The 18,658-nt window shown below is 33.1% G+C and overlaps 5 protein-coding genes and 1 long non-coding RNA gene across 9 annotated transcripts in view; 4 read left to right on the top strand and 2 right to left on the bottom strand.

Moving 5' to 3' along the window:
• Window positions 1-2,216, top strand: part of LOC109546531 — a 414,797-nt gene extending 412,581 nt beyond the window's left edge. For both annotated transcript variants that reach the window (XM_048664191.1, XM_019917522.2), the window contains exons 10-11: window positions 52-266; window positions 1,106-2,216. In XM_048664191.1, coding sequence (XP_048520148.1) covers window positions 52-266; window positions 1,106-1,294 — 404 coding nt within the window. In that variant the 3' untranslated portion in view covers window positions 1,295-2,216. The remainder of the gene's footprint in view (window positions 1-51; window positions 267-1,105) is intronic.
• A 2,893-nt stretch (window positions 2,217-5,109) lies between these two features.
• LOC109546515 (serine protease 27) lies at window positions 5,110-7,801 on the top strand. 2 transcript variants are annotated; one of them, XM_019917495.2, is made up of 4 exons: window positions 5,110-5,588; window positions 5,816-6,056; window positions 7,089-7,331; window positions 7,395-7,801. In XM_019917495.2, exons 1-4 carry the CDS (start codon window positions 5,382-5,384, stop codon window positions 7,577-7,579), a joined length of 876 nt encoding a protein of 291 aa, XP_019773054.1. In that variant the 5' UTR covers window positions 5,110-5,381; the 3' UTR covers window positions 7,580-7,801. The 2 variants fall into 2 exon arrangements, with proteins under 2 accessions (XP_019773054.1, XP_019773053.1); XM_019917494.2 differs by having other exon boundaries at window positions 5,114-5,588; window positions 7,386-7,801.
• Window positions 7,802-11,023: 3,222 nt separating this feature from the next.
• LOC109546545 (PEST proteolytic signal-containing nuclear protein) lies at window positions 11,024-12,388 on the top strand. 2 transcript variants are annotated; one of them, XM_019917535.2, is made up of 3 exons: window positions 11,024-11,221; window positions 11,353-11,608; window positions 11,828-12,388. In XM_019917535.2, exons 1-3 carry the CDS (start codon window positions 11,167-11,169, stop codon window positions 11,949-11,951), a joined length of 435 nt encoding a protein of 144 aa, XP_019773094.1. In that variant the 5' UTR covers window positions 11,024-11,166; the 3' UTR covers window positions 11,952-12,388. The 2 variants fall into 2 exon arrangements, with proteins under 2 accessions (XP_019773094.1, XP_019773095.1); XM_019917536.2 differs by having other exon boundaries at window positions 11,043-11,221; window positions 11,343-11,608.
• Window positions 12,263-13,334, bottom strand: LOC109546547. The gene is made up of 2 exons (XR_002172789.2): window positions 12,985-13,334; window positions 12,263-12,918 (listed from the first exon to the last, which is right to left on the bottom strand). It is a non-coding gene; the product is annotated as an uncharacterized LOC109546547 (long non-coding RNA).
• A 25-nt stretch (window positions 13,335-13,359) lies between these two features.
• LOC109546546 (40S ribosomal protein S26) lies at window positions 13,360-14,658 on the top strand. The gene is made up of 3 exons (XM_019917537.2): window positions 13,360-13,461; window positions 13,702-13,879; window positions 14,443-14,658. Exons 1-3 carry the CDS (start codon window positions 13,459-13,461, stop codon window positions 14,613-14,615), a joined length of 354 nt encoding a protein of 117 aa, XP_019773096.1. The 5' UTR covers window positions 13,360-13,458; the 3' UTR covers window positions 14,616-14,658.
• Window positions 14,659-16,308: 1,650 nt separating this feature from the next.
• Window positions 16,309-18,658, bottom strand: part of LOC109546544 — a 12,094-nt gene continuing 9,744 nt past the window's right edge. Inside the window, exon 8 of the mRNA XM_048663547.1 lies at window positions 16,309-18,261. Coding sequence (XP_048519504.1) covers window positions 18,201-18,261 — 61 coding nt within the window. The 3' untranslated portion in view covers window positions 16,309-18,200. The remainder of the gene's footprint in view (window positions 18,262-18,658) is intronic.

Here is an 18,658-nt window from a genome sequence, read left to right as displayed (position 1 = left end):
CAAACTGACTAGTTTAATTTCCATTTGTATTGACTTTCTATCTCTTTGCAGTTCGACGATCATCGAGCGTTCCATGTAAATCAAATCGCGATTCGTCCAGCTCCAATGATTCGGGAGTATTTGAACTACCTCGTCGTCCGCAAATGTCTGCAAATGTTACACTACCTCGAAGGTCGAAAAGTTCCGATCCCTTGCGAGACCTCAGCTTTCAGTTCAACAAGGCAGCTACAGAGGGAAAGTCTGCCAGTGCTGAAGCCGAAGTGCCGGTAATAACTCTCTTTCTTAATAGTATTAATTTGAGCCAAAGAATCTCTGTGCCCTTTTGATTATGTGCTTACGGGACTCTTTTACTCATCCCCCAAAAAGTTTGGAACATCCCCCTTTAACAAGCTGATTGGTCTGTAGTTTTCCATCAATTGAGGGCGCTCTTTTTACACTGGTTTCAAGATCGGTCTAAAGTTTACTCAGTCAAACGAATTATTTATTTATTATGAAAGCTCAGAACCTCTATTAATGATGCAATGAACTTTATGCTATATAAGAATGGAAAAAAAATATTTGTCTAGTACAAAATTACCTGTTAGATTTCTTCAGAAAAGTAAAAAACAGACGTTCGCCACAATTCATGAAATATTTTGAAGCGTTTCTCGGATATGGAATGTTTGAACTTCGAGGGCTCTCTAAATTTTTAGATTTTTGCTTCATCTCTTCAGAAGTTTAACATGTCTGATGAAACCGAAAATGGTGACTGATGGCCCTCAATCCGAAAAGTTCCCAAAAAGTGATGAGCCCTTGTTCGGTATGTGATCTTCAAATATGCTCTGCAGAATAAACGCACCCAAATATTAAACTTGGATCCATCAAAGAATCAATATGGATCTTACCCGGAAAAGCTTTTCATAATAAAAAGTTCCAGAAGACACCAATTGTGCACGAACTCAGCAAGTAAAATTGCATAGCTATGAACTGAAATTTCCTATTAATCTTCCAATGAACTCAAGTTCCAAACACGCGATAGTCAACAGAAAAAAACCTGAAACCATGCTTCCTATATCTAGAAGATGCCGCGGAAAACCATTTTTACTCATTTCTCCCTTATTTGCAGGTTTGCCCAAATGGGAGTACCAGTAGTGGCACCTCCGATATGTCGGACTACTTCGAAACTTTGTCACTCTCGTCCCACAGCTCAAGCGTGGAACCTCCTCCACCATCTTGCACTCTCAGACCGAGATCAGGCAATGAGTATCTGAGCATGCAACGACTCATCGCTCCGGTGCCTGAAGAGCACCACTAAGGAGAAACGAAACTAGTCATTCTAAAGTTTAGCGAGCAATAATGGATGTTTTTTCTAAGTTAATATGTAAGTATCGGTGGCGTTTAGTTGGTAGAAGCGCATATGTATCCTCTATACACAGGAGTTTTTAACAGTATACATTTTCTATTCCAAACAACGAAATATTTAGGGTTGGGCATGTTTTTGCATTCGAGATTTTGTGCTGGGAAAATGAAGCTCTACTGCAGATTCAAAGCGCAAAACTGTAAATTAAAGAGATCCTCTAACTTTTTTCACCACAAGCCCAATTAATTGAATATCTGTATTCATAATGTGTGGCATTTTGTCATTACAATTTCTGAAATGGCAAAGTTAACTTACAGCAAAGATTTTGTGGTAAAAATATTTTAAGCAAAATTGAAAGCTCGGCACGTTTCCTAAGCGCATAATGGCAGAATGCTTTTTACAAGGAACATAACGTGCTGTACGTATTTCTTAATCGTTATATAATAATTAACACCACCCATACCTACATGCAGTTGGAACGGTAACTCTGTCGTTTTAGTTGTAATTAAATATGGTTTAACCCGATTTGATTGTGGTAATTAGGTAAAACGAGGTTTTAAAAGGATTTTATACTGTAGAATAGTAGAGTTTATACCTAGTCCCTTTTTAAATGTAAATACTGTAAACATTTTAAACGCTGTGTTTTGTTTGTATATTATTATTACTATTATTATTATATCTTATTTAGAACTTATCTTAAGACAGAATTCCCCCCGTTCTCTAACTGAAAATATTGTTTAACAAGTAAAGGTCCTATACGATACAGGTGTATACATAAACTACTTATTTAGTCTATTATATACGATGTATAATCAATTAATCAATTTTTCTGTATAAATATAATGTATTTACTTGATAATTAAATAAATTATTCAAAGTGTGCCTTTTAATATTTCATAATTCATATTCATATCCCTATTATTCCAGCGAAGAGTCACATGACTACAGATGGCCAAATCCTTATCACAGAAAGAATTGAAAAAACTAGGTAACTTTCAAAATATGTTCCTACCAATAATATCAAGTAAACCTGATTTAAATGTTTAAATTGCTAGACTGATTTTTGGCAGCATGGTTTACTAGAAAGTTATTGAATATTCTCTTGGGCAAGGAAAAGCTGTAAAGCCCAGGTTAGAGCTTGACTAAAGCCCTTAATGTTATTTTTAGAAAGCCATGGAGTAAATTTAGATCGAGAAAAATAAATAATACTTTGCTTACTACGGTAGACTTTCGGAGGCATTGAATCAAACCCGTACAGTTTATGGACTTCAGTAGCGCTGCTCAATTGATATTCATAATAGTGTTTCGCCCACACGAGCTACTAACAACTTCAGAACAGCCCTGGGTAACTCAGAGAATTTTTAGAAGTTAGCGCAGTGCTACGCAAATGGCTTGGTACGCGAACCCAAGTAGCAATAACTCAGATTCGTTGATTACTTTTTTGCCTTTTGTAACACAAAATAATAAAAAAAATGATAAAACTGACGCTGAAAAAATAATAAAACTTTTTTCAGCGTCGAATTCGGGGCAAAAACGAAAATAAATTCCCCCTGTTTTTTCCGGAAAACCTTTAAGGTTTTCTCCAAAACCGGTCACACAACTGAAAGTTTTTAACCGAAAACGCAAGAAAGCATTCTTTTCTGATAATTTTCTTTTATTTGACAACAATGGGGTGTTTTCAGCTAAAAATTACAAAATTAATTTTGCTAGAAAGTTCGCCTCATTCACCGGTTTGCATTGAACTTTAGAAAACCCATTTCATTTTGGAATTTGGCACAAAAACCAAATATTTTTATTTAATTTTTGACCGGCAGTAATTAGGATTATCTTGAAAAAAACGACCAGAGCAAAGGTTTACAAAAAATTATTGGGAAAATTCGCCGCCCTCATCGCTCTGAACATTTCTAAAGTTCCTTTAAATTTTCAGCTCATTCCAGTTTCAACAAAGTTTCTATTAAGCAATTGTTTCTACAAAAATCGCATTATTTTTTAGTTTTACTTAAAATATTGGTAATATTCAGGTATTTTCTGTAAAAAATTATATGATAAATTTTATTGGAGCACCTGCCTCTTTGACCGCTTTGCAAAAAAAATTGGAAAACTTTTTACAGCTTCAAATTATGGACAAAACCGTAATAATTGTTTCTGAATGTTTTTCCAAAAATATTTTTATGTTTATAATACTTTATTTGGAACACTCTTGAAAACTAGGTTTCTTCACTTTTAGCCTTTTTATACCGCGTTTTTCCTAACGCTTTACTGCAAAATACTGGCAAACTGCATCTTTTATGCAACAAAATTTAACAGATCGATTTTACAAGAAAACTCGTTGACTTTCTTTAGACTTGTTGTGGACTGTCTGTTACTGGGAAAATCTAGATTACTTTTTGTCAGTTGTTTGAAAAACGTAGTAAAACGTTACCCAGAAAAAATGTTGATAAACTTTTTTTAGATGTGAAAATTCCAGTCTCGGGCCTTGTGCAGCTTTAACAAATGTTATCATTTATGTTATAATTTAACATGTGTTACCCAGGCCTACTTCAGAAGTAGTACTTGGAGTTGGAGTGCGATAGTTCAAAAGTGATCAAATTAGTTGAAAATAAGAAGCCTTATTAAAGAACAATGCTTGTTTTGAATGCTGATAGGTACGTGAATCATGTTAAATTGTATAAATCGTAATATCAATTTTACAAGAACAAACTCGTAACTCTTTATGAACTTATACTCGATATTAAAAGTCATAGAAATATTGGAGAGCTTTGCATGTCTTATTTCAATTTTGATTCAGCATTTTAAGTTCAATAATGACGTTAATTATTATTTTGATAAAACATACAGATATTCACCATAGAACATTGATATTACTTGAAAAGGCGCTTAAGACTCACTTAAGACAAACACACTAGTTTTTTTTTTTTTTAGTTAACCAACAACATAGGATTGACGAAAACTTTTCTACCTGTTTGCATTAAAACTCAGATTGCAATGTACTTAAACACATATTTGTCCACCTTGTTAAAAAAATCGAAATAAAATCAGGAAAACGGGGTCATAGAAAGTGAAGACAAAGATGCACCGAATGCGTCCGGGCCAAGGTAATTTCTTATCTAAATATACCAAAGATAATTAAAAACAACTGCGGGAAGTGTAACGACATGTTAATGAATTCAAGATGACACAAAAACATCAATATCAATATGCAAACTATAATAGTTATTTTTTCATTTGCATTTGTGTTAGTTGCAAAATTGTTGTCCATTTTATTGTTTAAACTCAATTTACTCCTCTGTTGCCCTTTATTCTAAAAAAGGGAAAAAAGGCATAATATGATTTAGAGCAAACATTACGCGGAAAATACTCTAATTTAGTAGAAAATTTCTGAATCTAGATTACTTTAATTAATAGAAAATGTCGCTACCTTACACGAAACTGCTCACTAAACTATCTGGGACGAAAGTTCTCTTTTGAGCCTTTTTAAACTCTTTTAGCTTTAAAGCTCAAATTTTCAACCAAATTTAACGTTTTTTACCTAAAAACGAATTGGTCAGAGATGCAGATAAGAGAGAAAGAAGCTTTCTAAGTAAATAATTCGCAGGTGCATTTACTTGGCAAGCAAATGCTTTTTGCGGATAAAACTGCATTTACAAGTTAGTGATGACCGACAATCACTTAGTAAGTGCAGAAAATCGAAAGAAATAAACATTGACTGAACTACCGACAATGTTATTTTGTCTAATAAAAGTTAGTAAAAGTAACGTTGAGAGTATTTTCCCAATTAAACGCAAAAATCACTGTTGTTATATGAAGAAATACGAAATTTATTCGAAATGTAGGTACTAGTATTTAACCGAGCTCACCCTGTACAAAGTCCACATAGTGGGAAGATATTCTCTTATAAAAGTAAGTGCCCCAGAAAGATATTTTTAGTATCGGCACCTAATTGCTGAAAATAAAGACCCAATAACAACAACAATACCTAGAAATCATAAATTCGAACCCGTTGCTTGTAATAAAGAACCAATTCGCCACAAGAACAACCACAATGCAAATTATAGTGTTAATTATCAGTATTGTGCTGAATCAGTATTATTCGGTTCCGTGTTTGGCCCTCCATCTGGGTAAAAACGGATATCCGAAATTTCCTGCGCCTTTGCATTCGTGTGGACGAAGAATGACTCATTGGCGACCTAACAGGGAACCAAAAGTGATCGGTGGTGAAGAAACTCCCCGTGGAGCGGTACCGTGGCAGGTTTGTATTTATGACAAAAAATTGCATTACTCAATTGTATTGGTTGGTGGTTTGAAAAAATCATAAGAGCAAATGTGTTTTTAAAAACAACATGGTGAAAAACTAGTTAACTTTTTATTATATGCAACGTAATTTGGTTTTGTTTTAAATTTGAATTAAACTCTGTTTGTATTTATAGTCGACGGTTCTCCGGTTTCTCCCGGAATAATAAAGTAGATTCATTACAGGTTGCTTTGCAACTTCATGGAAAACATCGATGTGGGGCTGTAGTAATATCTAGGCAGATCCTTCTTACAGCAGCACATTGCTATACAGAAAACATGGTAGCAGTAGGCGGATTCAATAATCACTACGAAGCTGATCCTCATAAGCAATATGTTAAAATAGAAGCTGGATACTTGCATCCAGATTACAAGAAATTGGGTCCTTACAGCCATGATATTGCTGTTCTGATACTAGAAAGACCAGGTACATGTTGTTTCGTTACACACAAAAGTTAATAAATATTTAAAAAAAAATGGATTTAATTAATAGTTTTACTTTTGGTTCTGAAGTTGATTTTTTAAAGATGTTTTGGGGTTTTGCCCTTTAGGACTATGAAGCTTTCGACTAGAACTATATCTACATATTGAATTCGTTTTTAAAGTAAAATGCATTTAAAAAATAATGCCTAATATTTTTTTAGAGAAATTACACAAACCAAATCGGGTATATTACATATTTGATTAAAATAAAAAGTAACAGGAGTGATTGAATGTTTAAATAATATATCTGCACAATATAGAATAATGAGAAAAAAACTATGTGTTTGTTACATGTTGTCTGAAATATCTAACAAAAGCATTTAATATATTAAACTCCTGCCGAATATTAATAATGTTAAGTTTATAGTATTTATTAAATGAGTAAAATTTCAGCTGGTCATTTTCTTTACAAGAATGAAAAAAATGAAAATGTTTTTAAAAATACTATGGTAGGTATAGCGCAAATATAACTTTCCAGCGTTAGTTTATACTCTTACTTTTCGGAAACTTTTTCATATTCTGTGGGGTCTTAAAATAACTTTGATTGATAACAAGATGATTACAATTGAAAACTGCAAATTTTAATAAAATTTGGTTGTTTTAATAAAATCAGATCTACTAATCTCTGATACAATCAAGTTCATAGGAGCAAAGACAGTTTTCCAATTTACCGATTAACCAATTTTTCCATCAGGAAGATTGACGTTGATTTGAAAAGCTTTGAACAATATAACGTTGTGTTGCCTATTTTTGCAATGAATTCCGCTCAAATTTCATTCAAAACTATTTCCAATTTTTCCTTAAAAATAAAAATTTCCAAATTTTTCAATTTTATATTTTCTTACAGTTCACTCTGAAAAATTTTTCGCCCCAACACGCCCCAACAATTATATAATCAATATTTTGATATTGAATATCAATCTTTATTGTACTTTAGATATTGTCAGAATTTACTTAAACTCTACTCATCTTGCAGGTTTTAAATTTAATGAACAAATGAAACCAGTGTGTTTACCGCACGATTCACCACAAGCCGGAACTTGGTGTGAAGTATCCGGATGGGGATCCCAAGATCCGCAAAGACCTGATCGACCATCGAACGTTTTACGATCGGCTGCTGTTCCAATATTATCGTTGGAAACGTGCAGAAAACGTTCCATTTATGGAGGCCGATATCAACCGATTTTAGATAGTATGCTTTGTGCCGGTCACCTAAAAGGTGAGCTACTAGTGACCACAAATAATGATGCTTGAAAAATGAATAATTTTTTAGGAGGAATAGATGCATGTGGAGGAGACTCTGGAAGCCCGCTGGTTTGCGAAATTCATGGAAAGTATGAGCTTGTCGGATTGGTGTCTTGGGGCGAGGGATGCGCGAAAAAATATCGTCCTGGGGTTTATACAAACGTGGCCAGTTTTTATAAGTGGATCCGTGCCACTGCTACAGAACATGGCCTGACTGTCTGAACTAGTAAAGCCGACAAACAGAAAAAAATTTCAGTCATTTATAGTTTTTTGGGCCTCTGCCCTGTGAATTTTTCGGGTATTTTAAGACATTTTCCTCACGCTCACTGTGCAAATGCACAAGAATTAACCGGAAAATCCGCAGACACTTTTGAGGATCGATGCCATAAAGAAGAAAATTATATTTTATTTGAACAAATGCTTGTAAATAAATCTAGTTTAGAATATGCTTGTCTTATTCTCCCAATGCAATTAGTTGTAAAGATTTGCTTCATTTGGAATGATTCAATCTGTCCGCAAAAAAAATCTTAAATTTTTGCGATATAAAATATTATCTGTGGCGCAGCTTTGTCGGTTTAACTTTGCTATTTTAAATAAGATTCTATTTATCTAGATCTGAAATCTAGTTTGGAGCTGAATATAGAAAAATATTAGACAAAAACATTGACAAAGCTATCGTGAATCCAAAAACGGTAATTTATACAGTGCGTCCGATTGGAAATAAAAGGTTAATGCTACCCTTTGGTATAAGCGACAACGACTTACTGTTGAACAAAATTGAAATAATTTCAAAATTAATGAATAAATTGCCCGTTATTGATATACGAAATAGTTGCCATCAACCGTGATCCCCCCGGTATATAAACGAAAGTAAATATAAAATGTGTACATTCCTGCAACATAATGGCATCATATACAAACAATTAACTTTTTCCTTATGTAGGTATATAAAATTGACTTTGTACTAGTAACACAGTACATGAAAATTCCGAATTATCACAGCTACATAATATCAAAATATGTTTGTCAAACGTCTACTAACTAAGAAACTACTAAGAAACAACTCAATTTCAAATTAAATCCATAAATTCTAGAAAAAAGAGTAACCGCCGGTCTCAACAATAAAGAAACGTAAAATTTATAAATGTGCCTTCATTTTATTAAGTTTACTTAGTCGAAGAAATAGATGAAATACTATAAAAAATGGAAGTAGATACTCACACCTAAATTATAATTTTAATTTAAAAATAAATATTTTTAGCAATAAAACTAAAATCAAAATTATTACGGATTTACTGCACAACCGACAATCAGCAACCGCATGGCGATTCACTTGGTTTCCACAATTACTTTTGGTTTTAGCAAACGTTCCTAAAATTATTTACGCAAGGTATTATTTCAGCTACTCAAAAAGTAGGATAATGCAAGTGCAGACATTTTTTTATTATCCGTCTCTATTAAACGACGATCCACTCTTTCGAAAGTTTTTCTATCCGGTACTCTTAGGTCTGGAAATCGTTCCGCGTAAAACCGTTCTGTTTATCGATATAAATCAAGACTGTTATTTTTTTTAGTTTAATGTTAAAGCTACCTAAATACATCATTTTCGTGACTTCAGTGTACAGGGTAAAAAAATAACTATTACTGTGCTCCACCTAGTTCATCCCTGGCTAACCGAAATACAAAAAAATTTCTCATGGGTCCTTTTTAAGAGCAATGATATGTACTGTTACATTGCAAGAAGTATTATAAAAGTTATTTAAAAAAATCGATTCTCAGGTGGCTCCTTTAGAGGCCGGTATCTCCGTAGGGGGTCCCTCTAGAATTTTTTCTATAGGAACTTGTGTTTTTTAACGTCCCCTGTATAAATCCGAGAGCATGCCCATATATTCTGGGACACCCTGTATATGAAAAACGCATTGAAGAAAAGGTACAATTTTAGCTTCCGAAATAACTTAAGTAATGACTGGCCAATGTTAAAAGACAAATTGTAAACGCCGTGGGGTCATTTTCCAAGTTTATTTTCGAGAAACTCACCATCTACTGCAACCAAGAAGATTGAAAAACATCCTCGCACCACACTCTAAGCACATTTTTCCAAACACTGAAATTTACCTATCAACCCAACAAACCACTGCTGGAGTTTTCGATTTAAAAAAAATGTTTATGCGTTATTCACATTATTTACTCGGAGTGCCCATTTGCTTGTGTTTACTTAACTAAAATTTGAGCGACCGGTTTTCCGAATATTATAAACAACACTACAATACATTGTTCGCATTGACTTTTTGATGGGAGAATGATGAATTTTGAACAATTTAAGTGTCCATGTAGCGAAAACTGCTTTAAAAATCCCGACGAGACGCAAAAGGTCTAATGTTATATGCAACCAGCACAGTCATACCTTGTTTCTATGAGCAGTTAACTCTTTTGACTGTTTGTTTTTATCCCTTAAACTTACTAATTCTATTGCAATGCAAGCATATTAAGTCCGAATAGCTGAGTAACAAAAGTTAAATGTTGAAGGAAAATTATTGAAATTGCATTCCAACTTAATACAAAGCGGCTGCAAAATAATTATTTAAGTTACAATAAGTTTTCGTTTAATCACTTTGGAACGTTAGAACCTAAGGAACACATGGCAATTGTCCTACTATTAAATTAAAAATAAAACGGTACTAAAATATTGTTTTTCCGGACTTGTACGCCGTGGTCCATTGAGTTCGAGTTTGAATGTCCACATCATGTGCAATGTATAAAAGGAGCTTAAAATATATCCCAAAATTAAATACAGTTTTGTCGTAAAAACGAAAACGCTCCTTTTAACGTGATTTCTTTTTCAGTTTTAGTTCATATTTTAGATAAAATTTAAAAAATGCAGTTCAAATATTTGTAATAGAAACGTGACATTATCTTATTAAAATGCAAGAGTTTTGCCGGCGTATTCTTCGCATCTGTAAAAAATTTCAAGAATGTTTACTCACATATTCCGCGTAGCAAAACATTCTTTGGGAAACTTCTTGATTCTATTGGTCCGCTGCCTCCCATTCATATAGAAGACCCATTGTTAAAGTTGCGTGAATATTTTCAAGTTCTCTTGATGCGGAACTTTGAATATAAAATAGATTTACTTATATACAAAGTTTACGAAACGATGTTCGTGTTTTACTTGCAGTTTTCGAACTTTTTTCTACAGTTTTATTAATTATTTATTATAGTTGGAGGTGAGGGTTCGATTTTTTTTTGTTTGCCCGGTGGCTGGTGGAATAAAAAATCTTTGAGAAGCCACCCAGTTGATAAGTCAACTAAAAAAACCTGTTTGTAATACGAATTTTCGGGAGTTATCTTTTAAAACATGTAGTCCTCTCAAATAATTTGTCAGCTCCGGCATTCGTATAGCGTATAGCCTTTTGCTTATCCGTAAGGATTACTGAGAAATCCGTAATACCGTTGCTTATCCGTAAGGATAAGAAAAACCGTCTTGAAAATTTAAATTGAAACCACACTATTTAATGAAGGTAATTTTGTTCGATAACAATTCCTGATAATATACCAAAGAGTACGAGAGGATGATTCTTATATTTAATTGCTTATACTATGTTTTTAAGATGCGAGCCACACCCTTTCGGACTTTTAAATCCCGCCAAGTAACCTGACGCGCGGACGGATAAGCACTACCCATCATGTGACAAGTCAAGCTCAAGTCAGCAGTTTATTCTGTCAAATATTTGTGTTTATTAATTATCCTTGATCAAAATTAGATTTTAAAACATTTAAAATTCTCTAACTCTCAATAAACTTATCTCAGCATGAGCAGCCGTAGGTATAACGAGGACAGCAGCAGCAGTAGTAGCAGTTCTAATGGTAATTCTTTGAAGTGTAGGGGTTATTTTTAAACCCACTTCTTAGGTATATGATTTCGATCAGCAATCTTTATGCATGCCTATTTGTTGTTCTCATCTAATAGGTATTTAAATTTTGTCAGTGTTTATTAGGGAGCAGCGAAAGATCCAGGTCAAGATCACCTTTAGGGGAACGCACAGTTTCATCCAAAGATAAACCACAAAATATAGGCCTTGCAGCAAAGAACCGACTGAAAAATATGAGCATTCAAATGAAACTCAATTCCAGCAAGCCTGCTCCGGCTAATAAACCAAAACTCAGTGTAGCTGCTGCGTTTAGTCAAGACAGCGATGACGAACCTGAAGAAATGCCCCCAGAAGCCAAAATGAGAATGCGAAATATTGGGAGGTAAGTATTGAAGCAAAAGCGAACTAGAAAAGCATGCATGTATTTGCACTTACCTCAATAAGCAACCGGGGTTGTATATCAGCCATCTGAAAAAAAAAGAATTGTTGAAATATTTCTCGTACAAAAACGTTTAGATTTTGTTCGAAGCATGTCCGTTAAAGGATATTCGTATCTTGTACTATATTATGCAGTATATTTTATTTTTCTTTTTCTATATAGAAACACACCAACTTCATCTGGACCAAATTCATTTGGCAAAACAAAGCATGGATTCTCAGATGCTAAAAAGATATTCGAAAAGAACTTAAGGGAGGCGATGGAAGCTGCAAGAGCTGATGATTAAATAGTTAAGACTAGTTAAATTAATTTTTTATTGTCAAGTAGAGCTTTAAGCGGCACAGTAGTTCAAACGCTTACGTATATTTGTGATTATTGCCGTAGATTGGCACGTAGTTATTGATGGGGTGCCTTCTAATCAACGGAACTGTTTAGTTTGCTGTTTTTAGCAAATTAACTTACGTTTTGTGATTGCATTACCTTTATCGATTTTACGAAGAAAATTAATTTTCCAATTATTGACCAAATGGGAAGAATGGGAATAATTGTATCTATAGTAGAACTTCAAACGTACAAGTATTTAATAATACACAATCAAAAGAAAGAATACATTTAATTTGAACGTAAAATGTTTGTTAGTATAGCCGTCGAACCCTAAGAAATATGTATGTATAGAAAGTAGGTAAATGTTATTGAGAAATAATAAAATGTTAGTGAGGAAAAGATTACAGAATGTTGAAAACTAATCTAAGTTCTTTGGTCAGATGATTTCGAGTAAGGCTAATTAAAAAATCACTCCTAAACATATAAGGTAACAGTCAAAGTACAGATCAGGTTGGTTGTTAGTCATAGTCCAGAGTCCTGAGTCCGCATTAATAGTCAATAAAAGTAACACATGCAACGAATACTTAAAGATAGTTATCCTTAAACGCCTTATCAGCACATAACACAGTTCTACAAATATGGGAAAGCTAATTGCAAATCTTCAGTTCAAATTTCCAAAACACGATGATTCTACAGAACTTTACGTAGTTGCTCCTTCAGTCGGCATTCGCATAAACGGGAAAGTCTGCGTACCATCCAAAAGAGCCATTTTCTCCCGTATGAGCCCCAAAATCGACCACATCATTGCGATCGCCTGCTACTTGTCTCTGTTGTCTATTTGAAGCTACTGGCTCTTGTTCAGATTTTCCCGTGGGATACCCAGCTGCCCAAGCACTTAAGCATGCAAGGGCATATAAAACCAGCAACATCTAAAATAGTTAAATTATTATAACTTACACAATTTAAAACCTCTTAAACAAAAATAATGTACTTACATATCTCATATTGGAATACTCAACCTTTCGCAAATTTTTTGAAACAACTAGCCCCTGATTTGTTGGTGGTCCTATTTATATGGAGACAAAATCGCTTTCACACAATTCATATAACAGCAAATCGTTCAAGTTAGTTGTAAAAAATCGATTTATTTACTTGCTTATGCGAAAGCAACAAGCCGAAGCAAGAAATGATACGGTTGTTTCGAAATTTAGAAACCAGCCAACGAAAAAATGAATGTTTAAGAACAAAATAATTTTACGCTTGAATGTCTTCGTTTGCTACATGCATATTTTTAAATGCGCACATTTAAAATAGGCGCCTTTAATAAACCTGAAATTTCGCATAATGCCAACCGAACAAGGTAAAAATTTCTCAAATGACAGCATTTCTTCCACTAGTTCGCGCAAGCTCCACTACTTCCTTGACCGGCCAGTTCTTTTCGCGTTGACAGTTTTGGATAAGAGAACAACATGGTAAGTTTTTGAGACTTTTTCCCTTCAAGTAATTTACTTATATGCTTTTTCTATGATAATTCAATCCTCACATTGTTCTGGCTATTCAATTATATCAAGAATCGTTTGCATTCAAGTTTACTCGAAAAACGCTTGCTCGTAACTTAACCTCAAAATGGAGTCGTGTGGCATGCTTTTCAGTTCTTTCATCAAGTTTTTCCGATTATCTACCGATAGTAAATGCTAAATTGTTCGTTTCAGACTTGCAAACGTAGAAACGGTGGACGTGCTAAACACGGCAGGGGTCACGTTAAACCTGTTCGATGCACCAACTGCGCTAGATGTGTGCCAAAAGACAAAGCTATTAAGAAGTTTGTCATCAGGAACATCGTCGAAGCAGCGGCTGTAAGGGATATCACGGAGGCTTCAGTCTACACACGTAAGTAAAAGTTGCAATTTAAGCTCATTTCAATCTGTGATTTAAGCGTCAACCTTAAGGGAATGTGGGATGCATTCATAGTATGCATTTTGTTCTAAGCCCCTTTGGGAATGTATCCCCATTATTTACCCTAACCAAAGATCTGGAATTTCTACACGCAGCTATTTTTTCCATGGGCATTCAAGTTTATGGTGTACATTTTATTTTTACAGTGCGAGTGAACAATCGCCGAGATTCCTATAAAATTACAAGTTTCTCTGTAATTTTTTCTCGTCCTTATCTCGAATATATATTGGCCCTTTTATTGATCCAAGAAATAATTTAAATATTAACTCACTCACAGAAATCACATTTTGTTTTATTGCTTTGTTATGTCTTAAAAGTAAATGAATTGTACCGGGTATGTTCACTATTGCCTACATCTATCTTTAGAAGTTCGTTTTTATAAACAATTTGAATTAACTCTCTAAATAGTTATTTTGCGCTAAACGTTATAAAAATTAGTGTATTTTCCAGGATACTTTTGCTGTTGGAAACTATAATCCTTTTTTTTTTTGTTACAGAATACGTGCTCCCTAAACTCTACGCCAAACTTCACTACTGTGTATCTTGTGCGATTCACAGTAAAGTAGTTCGTAATAGAAGTAAGGAAGACAGGAGGATTAGGACTCCACCTCAGAGGAACTTCCCTGGTGGAAGAGACCAAAACAGGCAACAAAATGCCCCCAGAAAGTGAGATGTTATTTTCACGATAAGCCTAATAAACGTTGGCTAAGAAATTTGTTTTGTTTTTGTTATAAACATGTTTGCTCCAAAACTAAACCACAGTTAGAACTGCTTGTTACCAATACCGACAATTCTTTACATGAAAGAAAGCATAAAGTTGAAGAAATGTAGTGTTTTTACACGCATTGTGTGTATTCCTTGATTAAAATTTTCCGCCATTAGCTGAACGAATTTAAAATGCCTTCAAGTACAAATATGCGATATTGATTTATCAAAGCAAAATCGCAAATTTCCCTTCTAGACATTGTTACGTTAATGGAAATAATATACACTTTGTGCAGTTGAATGTCGATGCATTACCTGGCTGAATGGTTCGGTACTACGTAAAAAAACACTGTCCCATACGTTCAAACTCACATCGTAAGTTTCGATGGAATTGGAGTATTTTATTATATTACAACTGATGGAACATGATATGATGGTAATGTTAACATTTTATAGCCCTCTGTATTTTCAAATTACATTCATAGATAAACGGCATTGTAAGTCTTTTCTCATAATACTGATAACGAAAGCATGCTATGCTTCTATATTACTTGATTAGGCTAATACTACAAAACAACTGAAATATTATTTATAGCACATTTATTAGGAAATAGTACGAAAGAACTGAAACGTTTTTTAAGTTGTTTTAGGGGCATTATGACAATTTTCTCAGTTCTTTGATACCAAATTACTCTAAACAGATAGAAAAACATTTGGTACTAGAATTAATTATTATTTTGTAATACGTTTGATGGTGAGAATATCCCAGGGTTTGGATTAGTTTTTCTTTAGGAAGATGGTACAATTGAGGGAGTGTCTAATCCTAAGTATCTGTTATCTATCCGATTTATCGATTTCCATATAAATTGTGTGCGGCGTAATAAAAATATTCAATTTAGTTATTTCACTATCTAAATCTAAATAACGAGTTTTCATTTGGTAATTACCCTTTAGTGTAAAAGCTGAAAATAACGTTATATGAAAAGTACGATCATTAAGACCTCTTACTGATACCAGGGACATTCACATCAACCTCCGAGATATGCTGTATACATATAAAAATTGTATTCCAAATTCATTATTTAATATACAGCCTATTATTTATAAAAATAACGTTTTTACTAGATTTTAAACTAATATTCCTTATTTTTCACTTTATTATCTGAAAACAAAACTAAAATCACAAAAATACAGACACGAATGCTGTGTGACGACTAAATCTGATCATGTCTCTCAATTCCCTATTTACCACGCAAGACTAATCTTTACAGTATAGAAATAGCACAGAATATATTATATTGAAATAAAAAATATTTAATCACGGGATAGTAAACAATTGTTTAGTCGAAATACATGCAGGTATTTGTTTGGTCTAAAGTATCCAATACAATCACAATATGGTTTTAAAATTACTTAACAAGTATAGTGCTCTATAAATTTATAGTTATTTTTTTTAAGCTAATTTACTAACTTTCTTATAACATAACTAACATTAGTACGACTGACTATTTAGAAGTCGAATGTACGTTTTTTTCTAAATATCAAATCGCATTAAATATACCTATTGATGGCAATGAAGTGAATTTACTAATTAGTTAGTTGTTGCAATTAGGATAATGTAATTAAACAGTTACTAATACGCGTCAATTCCGATTATCAAGTATTCGAAAATTGATTTAGAATTAATTGTCAAATCGGTTTACTATTACATTTAAGTCAGCATAATTGTAATATGTACGGTGTATGCAATCAAGGTAAAAAACATCATTTACAAATGCCATTGACATAAAATTCTACTTTGCGCTCAAGACCTGATTATTAAGGTGAAATCTGTAAGTTTTGTCGAGAGCCAAAACTCATTGAATAAAAAGCCCTGTCCGAAAATGTACATCCTGAAAAAGGCATCTTAACGTAAGAAAACTTAAAACTCTTTCGTCAAAAGTCTTTAGAACTTTACGTATTATAATGCTTCCATCAATGTAACTTAATTCCAACTCATTCATTGGATATAGTATAGATACATTCCTCTTCCAGCTATAATTTTATTAATACCTCAAATCTTTAATAAAGTGTTAGATATAATAGAGAAGGTTTATAACCATAAAAAATCAATAGCTTCATGATCAAATTAAATATTTATCTATTCATAGCGTCCATTTTTTGGGGATCTGATATTCCTAATAAAATTCTTGAAAAAATATTGAAAGACTGTTTGTGATTCGGGTAGGAAGAGAACAGTCACAGAGGAATTTCACGATATTATTCAATGGAAATATTAACCGAAAGTCGGAATGGGGGGAAACTATATTGCTATTATATGCTACAATAAAATGTTTCAATGTTTTAAATAGGGTGTTTGATAAGTCGAGAAATTAATTGCAAAGATGACCGTTCCACTAATTGAGTATTTATTATATAGTTTTAACTAACAGAGCAAAATTATTATTAATTAAAATTAATTATTAATATTCTGGAGAATATTTGAAACTGTCCAATAAAATTTTACTTAATGAAAGGAATGACTTGAAGGCCTCTCTCTACACGCTCTCTTAAAATGTAGAACTATAATTTTAGCAGTTTATAACAAACTCATGAATCGGAAAACGCTGAAATTAATTCATACCTCGTCAACACCTGATATTTACCAACTTTGTACGTGAGTCTAAAAATGAATGTTTTTCTAAACAAATATTTCTTTCTAAGCCTAGAAATTCTCAAAATCTAGTATATCAGACACTTAATAAATCGTAAAAAAGTGTGAATATCACAGTCTATTTTAATAATCGAAACTGAGGAAATATAATTCTTCCGAGAAATCAATTTTACATAGATTAGTAGCATGAACAGCTATAACTTCCGGCAAAAAATTCATCGACTTACCAGACACTCAGTATTTAAAAAATAAAAAATGTATCAGAGTTTACTATGAATGAATAGGACACATTCAGCTTCACAAATTATGAAAGAAAGCTTTTTTTTTAAATAAGCACTGGATTGTAATTGCTTGGTTGCCAAGGTACAGAGTGCAACGTAAACAAAATGTACTCCTGAACGAAAAATAAGGATGATGGCCCGATGCGGTCCTCTTCGATCCATCCATCAAGCAGAGAAACTTATTTAAAATTTTTTACATTTCTCCGTGAAACTGGTCGGACAGATTTATGATAATTGTTGTAAATCCATGTAAATGTGAACTATTTTCCACAATTTGCTCACTCCATCTTTGAAACACTCTGTATAATTCAATACCAAAATCTGTATGCGCTTTTAGTGACAACAGCAGCTGATCTAAACAAACTACCTACCTAGTTTAAAAAATAGAATCCACATCTCTATTGGCCTTTATTTAGTGCATAGGCCAATGTATTTGTCCAAATAAAGTATATAAAAAATGGGCGCCGCCCAATACATTATTCATATAATTGATACATATTTATTCTGTAATCATCGCGCAACCATACAAGGATGCCATCACATGCTTTTAATATCTGGATTTTCAAATAGTACCAAAATACGCGTACATCATTTTTATTTGGGACAATGCACATATTTATGGTCGCCATCCCATAATCACTTTCTTGAATGGCACAAAAATTCCGTGGTAGGGCTCACTAAAATCCAACAATAACGCGTAATATAAAATTAATAATGTGTACTTATATTTTTACAAACGTTTGTTTGGGTATTTTGGCTCAAAAATGAAAGAAAATTTATTATTCAAAAACAAATTCATAACCATAAACTAGATAAATTACTCAACGAAAAAATCAAAAAAGACATTTTTAGTATAAAAAATAAACAATTTCTGGACAAAACAATTATACATTTATCTAATAAATCATTAACTGAAACCGAAAAACTCGTTCTTTCTAAAGGTTTAAATTTTTCAGATACACCAAAAACCGTTCCAAACCTTGATTTTATTTCGAGTATAGAAGAAACAACTCAAAATTTACCTGAAGAACAACAGGAAGAATTTCGTATAAGATCAAAAATAATTCTAGAAAA

Source organism: Dendroctonus ponderosae, unplaced genomic scaffold (assembly GCF_020466585.1).
Source record: "Dendroctonus ponderosae isolate FM_Combo_2020 unplaced genomic scaffold, Dpon_F_20191213v2 Dpon_F_20191213_2, whole genome shotgun sequence".
Taxonomy (NCBI): Eukaryota; Metazoa; Arthropoda; class Insecta; order Coleoptera; family Curculionidae; genus Dendroctonus; species Dendroctonus ponderosae.
Note: the sequence above shows the minus strand (reverse complement) of the source record. Positions and strands in the feature narration are given on the sequence as shown.